Consider the following 6328-nt stretch of genomic DNA (forward strand, 5'->3'; position numbering starts at 1 on the left):
TGAAAATGTTTGAACATTGTCACCTATGCCCAAAACAGTGACGGCAGGTTAAAGGTTGTTAAAAATCGGCACAAGTCCGCTGCATAATTGCCGATATCAACGTCGTCAAAAAAAAAAAGGTCAAAATAAGGCCTTGTCTCTGGTGTTAACTCCTCCCGCCTGGGACACGAGCGTACGATGAACCAACCGCTCCCGTTCCTCAACTCAAAATTCAGGTGTCAATCAACTGCAGTTGGCTGATCTGATTGGATGCCTTGGTGAAGGAGGTGTGTCTGTTGCAGAGGACCGCCAGACAGACAGGCAGGATGCAGTAGCCCAGGGTCTTTGGGTCGGCCCGCGTGCACGAGTACAGGAAGAGAAACACCTGGCAAAAATAATTTGATAATGGGTAAAATAATCAGTTTAAAAACGTAATAGTAGATCTACAAGCTCGCAACGTGCAACGTGTCGTGAGCTTGTGCATCAGCTTAATTGCTTAAAGCAGGGGTCTTCAACGTTTTCAGGCCAAGGACCCCCTAGCTGAGAGAGAGATGAAGCAGGGACCCCCTACTCTATATTGTATAAAATTGTGTTTCAGATTACAGCTTTTTTTTTTTTACTTAGTCTGCTCTTTTTTCCCTCTACACCTATAACTCTTTACCAAAAATAGCAGATCTACAAGCTCTCAACGCCTCGAGCGAGGCGTTGAGAGCTTGTAGATCGGCTATTTTTGGCTAATGTTCCCCTCAGAAAAGGAATTCTAGGGTTCAAGTGGTTAATGTAAAAAAAAAAACGAAATCCTATCACACAAAGATTTGGCGGACCCCCTTTAGTAGCTCTGAGGACCCCCTGGGGGTCCCGGACCCCCTGTTGAAGACCCCTGGCTTAAAGGGATAGTTCACCCCCAAAATGTCTTTTTTTTTTCCTATCGATTAGTCAACCCATGGAGACTTGAATTTATGGATGTTTTTGTCGCATTCCTAAGCCAATAATTTGATGACCAGCAGCGGTTCCGGTAGGAGACACAAAGAGTCTCCTTTGTATCTCTTACCGAAACCGCTGCCTACCGGTCCGCTGGTCATCAAATTATTGGCTTTAATGGCTTAGGAATGCGGGGGAAAAAAGAAAAAAAACATTAATTCAAGTCTCCATGGGGTGAACTATCCCTTTAATGTATGTTTTGTAATAATAATCAAAATCTACAAATTAACTAACAATTACAAACAATTGTAAAAACTAAAATTTAGCCATTTTCTAATGATAATAAATATATTAATTATGATATAGTATGTATTCTGGCACAAACATTTTCAGATGGGGGGTCCACGGCCAAATACATATCTTTTTGGGGGTCCATGGCACAAACACGTTTGAGAACCACTGATGTAGAAGGCGTTTGTAGCATCGGCCTCAGGTCTCAATGGGTTAATGGGAAAGGTAATGGATAGAACAATGGCCAAGAAGCAGTGGTGTAAATTAACTAAGTACATTTACTCAAGTACAGTACTTAAGTACAATTTTGAAGTATTTTTACTTACTGGAGTATTTCCAATTTTCAGTACTTTTACTTCTACTCCACTACATCTCAGAGGCAAATATTGTACTTTTACTCCACTACAATTATTTGAAAACTTTAGTTACTAGTTACTTTGCAGATATAAATGATTACATTAACATACATTAACCACTTCAGCCCTAATTGAAAATAGCCGATCTACACACTCACGATGCGACACGTTGTGAGCATATAAATCGTCTATTTTCAAACATTTTAGTACTTTTACTTTTGGTACTTTAAGCACACTTTGATAGCAATACTTTTGTACTTTTACTCAAGCAAATTTTGAATTCCAGACTATTACTTGTAACATAGTACTTCTACATTGCAGTATTGATACTTTTGACTTAACCCACTAATACCTGGAACATATACGTGTCACTTTAGATTCCTTGGGCTATTCAAAAATAGCTGATATACAAGCTCATAGATCTGCTATTTTTGAAAAATCTTGAAAAAAAATGTTTGTTTTTTTCAAAAAATGTTTTTTTAAGAATTGCCTCAGGTCTTAATGGGTTAAGTAAAACATGCGAGTACTTTTTTTCCACCACCGGCCAAGAAGATAATAAACGGTACCTGGAGGTATGGCAGGAGGAAGATGGCCGCCCAGGCCCACACGGGGAGCAGCAGCAGGCGGTTCTTCGCACTCTGGCTCCAGGAGAGAGAGTACGATGGAGGAGGCGGTGGAACAGGAGGAGAGGCTACAGCGGCGCCCCCTAGCGGCGGCGGCGGAGGAGGCTGATGATGCTGCTGCGGCGGCGGCTCCACGGCGCTCTCTACTACATGCTCCAGGCTGAAGCGCTGGATCTCAAAGACGTAGTAGACGGCCGCTATGCTGCACAGCAGGTACACGCACACCCCCATCCAGCCCATCCTCTGACGGAAGTTCATCATTCTCCATTCTAACACCTGCCAAGGACAAGAAGAACCAAGCTCATGTCAAGCGATAGGGCTCTATTCACAGCAGCCATATTATGAAGACATTCACAGGTGTTACCAATGATACTAATGAAGGCTCTGTTCCATTCTTGGTCATAATAACAGAGTCAGGGTGCTGATATTGTGCATGTTGGCTCACTGGAAACACTCTGTTACACCAGTGGGTCTACAGTTGGGGTCCAGGGACCCTCATGGGGCTTCCAAATGGCCCCTTACAGGTGTGTAACTCTGAGAGTGTACAAATAGGTCGTGGAAACCACTGTGCTACACTAAATGGAACAGAGCCTTCATTAGTATCATTGGTAACACCTGTGAAGGAAGTGATAACATGGCTGCTGTGCATATAGCCTATTCCTGGGGGCGTCATTTCGTGAAAACAAAATAGTGGGTGGCCAAGAAAGTGACAACATAAAAAGGAATATTTCACTTCATTTTGTGGTCTACTCAGGCTTTTGGGAGCAACCCAGACCGTTTTTAAGTTGCTTGATTCAGTGTTTAGATATTTGATATTCATTTTATCAGACACGCCCCCTTCCTATACAAACCATAGAGTTAAAAATAATAGAGAGGGCACCCGAAATCCCCTCCCATCCACTTGCATTGAGTTGCTCACCCAGCGCATGAAGCGAATTCACCCCTTCTTCCGGGTTGTAAAGTGTGATGGGCGTAGCCTATTTGGGGCCACTGTGATACGTTCTGCGTCACAGAAGTGACACGTTCTGCGTCACAGAGGTGCGCGGCCCCGTGCGCAAGCTTGTGCGCAAGCTCGTGAGTCGAGCCCATTGGTCGAAACCGTTTTCGCTCGTGCATTGTGCAGTGGCCCCGTCCGTTTAAGCTGCAGTACCTACGAATGGCCAGCATGTCCATTTCGCTTCAATGCAACCACTGGGTTCTGGGGGCTTGATACAAACACATTGTAACTTCAAACTCCATTTTTACCATGATAGATTCATCGGAAACAGCTGTCCTTGGTTTTGGTGAATGATATTGTCCTTCTAATACGTGAGGAGGCTGTGTTTACTTTTAATATTTGTTTTTGGAAAATGAAAAAAAAAAATACAATAAAAAAACATTAAAAAAAATGAAAAAAGTTAAGATGACCCAGTTTTTTTTTAAGTGAAATATCCCTTTAAAGGACAACTTTGTTTTTTTTACAACCAAGGTGTATGTTTTAGCTTGTAATTAAAGTAAATAAAAGATGAGTACTACATTTTTTTGATTTACTGCTTTCTATAGTTTTAGCAATTTTCGCGATCTTTTTTTACAGTGGGCGGGGGCATTTGATTTGGGCAGGTGGCTAAATATGACTCTTTTTACACAATAACCCGGCGATTTCTTTATTATTATTTACAGTAGCTCTTCTAACCCACAATAACTCACACCTGGCCATCAAAGACCACGGGACCTTTTTTATTGTGTAAAAAAATACATATTTAGCCTAAAACGAAAGTTTATTTTTAAACTTAAGTTTCTATATCAGTGGTGCGCCAACTTTTCCATGTCAAGGACCCCCAAAATGATATGTAATTTGCCTGCAGACCCCCATCTCAAAATATGTTGTTCCAGGGACCCCCATAAGCACAGATCGGAGTTAAAAATGTTCGCTTTAAAACATACACACACACACACACACACACATATATAAAATATTTCAAAAATAGCAGATCTTCAAGCTCATAGCGTGGCACTCGGTGCAGCGCTATGAGCTTGTATATCTGCTATTTTTGAATAGCCAAAGAAATAAAAAAGACACACGGACGTGTTCCCGGTCTTAGAGGGTTGAAGCCTGATTTACAAAATAGCACTGATGTATGTAACATTAACGAGCATCAGCTGGACACAGACCTCCTATCTGCAGTGCTCTATGGAGTCTGTCTCGCCACCCGGCCAGCAGGTGTCAGCATTGAGCGAGTGGTGTAATGCACCATGCCGCCATCTTTCATGTTATGGCTGTTTTGTAATGTATTTTACCAGTGTTGCCATGTCCACTTGTTATAAGCGACTTAGGGCTTGTTTTTCTGTAAAGTTGACTTTGGGCTTGTTTCTTAAGTGTAGTTGACTATTATTTGGGTCTTGTTTCTAAAGTCTAGTTGACTATTTGGGCTTGTTTTCTAATGTTGTTTAAACCAGTGGTTCTTAAACATTTTCAAGTCAATGAAATGACCTACCTGGGTTCCATTTTAGAGGCAAACCTTTCCAGTGATAAAATGGCAACTAAAGTAATCAAAAAAGTCAACCAAAGCACAAGATGTTTGTACAGGATCTCCTCACTGGTCAGTAAGAATACATTGAGGACTCTAACAGGAGCACTCATCCAAAGTCTCTTCGACTATGCATGCATCTCATGGTACCATAGCACCACAAAGGCCTTAAAAACAAGGCTCCAGACATCCCAAAACAAACTGGTCTACAAGATACACCACACCAGTGGTTCTCAAACTTTTTAGACACTTATTAGACCGCGGACCCCCATTTGAAAAGATAAGCCAGGGACCCCCATAATAGAAGGTTTTTACGGCTCTCTAGCAGTGATTTCAACCATTTTAATTTCAAGGACCCCCAGTTTGACATGCATTAGGCTACGTACCCCCATTTAATGGCATGTATGTCTCTGGGACCCCAATTCATATTGTAAAATCAATGTTAATGTAACTCTGATAGTGTACAAATGGAACCAAATGGACACGTTAGGGTCCATTTGGTTCCATTTGTACACTCTCAGAGTTACAGACCCATAAGGTTCCATTAGGTCCCCGTCCCTGTCCATCATTTAGCTGGGGACCCCCTGGAACCCCCTCAAGTACCCCTTGGGGGTCCTCGGACCCCACTTTGAGAACCAATGCACTACACCACAAAGACACCCATGTGCCTGTCAAACTACTTCAAAACGTCAGTACCGTCTACAATCACAACACCAGAGGGAGCTCCACTAATCACGTTCAACCCAGATGTGGCTCAAACAAGGGGTTAAATTCGTTCTCCTGCTATGCCACAATTATGTGGAGCGCCTTAAAAGGAGTGTAAATCCCTACTCTCCTTCAAAACCGCTCCAAAAGAGCACCTACAGGTGGCGAAACTGCAGCTGCACCTGCAAAAAACTGCAGCCCAACTGGCCCCTGTAAATGAATTAAGTGCTAAGGACCCCAATGGAAACAAGCATAGGCTTTCTTGGGTTGAAAATCCTCTTAGCAGACCTTGTATTGAACTGTACCTTCCTGTGCTTTTTTCGTTGTTGAAACTGCTAATAAAGTATTCAATCAATCAATCAAGGACCCCCAGATGAATATGTAATTGTAAGCACATTCCAATCTAAAGGCAGGGACCCAGATAGAAGATGTTGTGTCCATTTATGCCATACATCCCGTTGTGAGCTTGTAGATCTATTATTATTTTAAAAAAGAACATGACTTCCTTTGGGCTAGTTTTCGTAAACCTGGTTTGCTTATTTCTTTCGCAGAATCTGGCAACACTGTATTTCACCAGCACACTTTCTTATTTCTCAGTCTTATTTCTGTCACTTCAGAATTCAGATACTCTGCATCAAACACAAACTGTAAACAAGCAGTGCTTCTATTATGTGCTTTAAGTATGTTGGATATTCGTCCCTTAATTGCGTCTGGAGTAAACAGTGCGTGTTGTTTGTTTCCATACGATGCTCACATACATTCTTTAGCCAACTAACAAGCTATATAATCAACCTCTGAATAAACTGTGTTAAATAACAAGTATTCAGGACATAAATAAGAGTCTCTTCACTGACCTTCCTTCAGATGTGGAGCTTTTCCTCTTCATTTCATTCCAGTTGTTTTTGATCACCAGATGAAAACAACTTCAACACACGTCTGGAACACT

At 41.9% G+C, this 6328-nt stretch overlaps 1 protein-coding gene across 1 annotated transcript; it reads right to left on the minus strand.

The window, feature by feature from the left end:
* tmem251 (transmembrane protein 251) lies at positions 1-6328 on the minus strand. Its single transcript, XM_084081684.1, has 3 exons — positions 6237-6328; positions 2114-2446; positions 1-364 (listed from the first exon to the last, which is right to left on the minus strand). Exons 2-3 carry the CDS (start codon positions 2429-2431, stop codon positions 212-214), a joined length of 471 nt encoding a protein of 156 aa, XP_083937810.1. The 5' UTR covers positions 2432-2446; positions 6237-6328; the 3' UTR covers positions 1-211.

Source organism: Gymnoscopelus microlampas (assembly GCF_963454915.1).
Source record: "Gymnoscopelus microlampas genome assembly, chromosome: 16".
In the NCBI taxonomy this organism is placed as follows: domain Eukaryota; kingdom Metazoa; phylum Chordata; class Actinopteri; order Myctophiformes; family Myctophidae; genus Gymnoscopelus; species Gymnoscopelus microlampas.

Excerpts from the sequence above, each read along its gene's own strand:
- tmem251 (XM_084081684.1), bottom strand. The coding sequence starts at position 2,431 with ATGATGAACTTCCGTCAGAGGATGGGCTGGATGGGGGTGTGCGTGTAC. Across the intron at positions 365-2,113 it reads TCCTCCTGCCATACCTCCAG|GTGTTTCTCTTCCTGTACTC; the intron begins GTACCGTTTATT and ends TATTTTTGCCAG.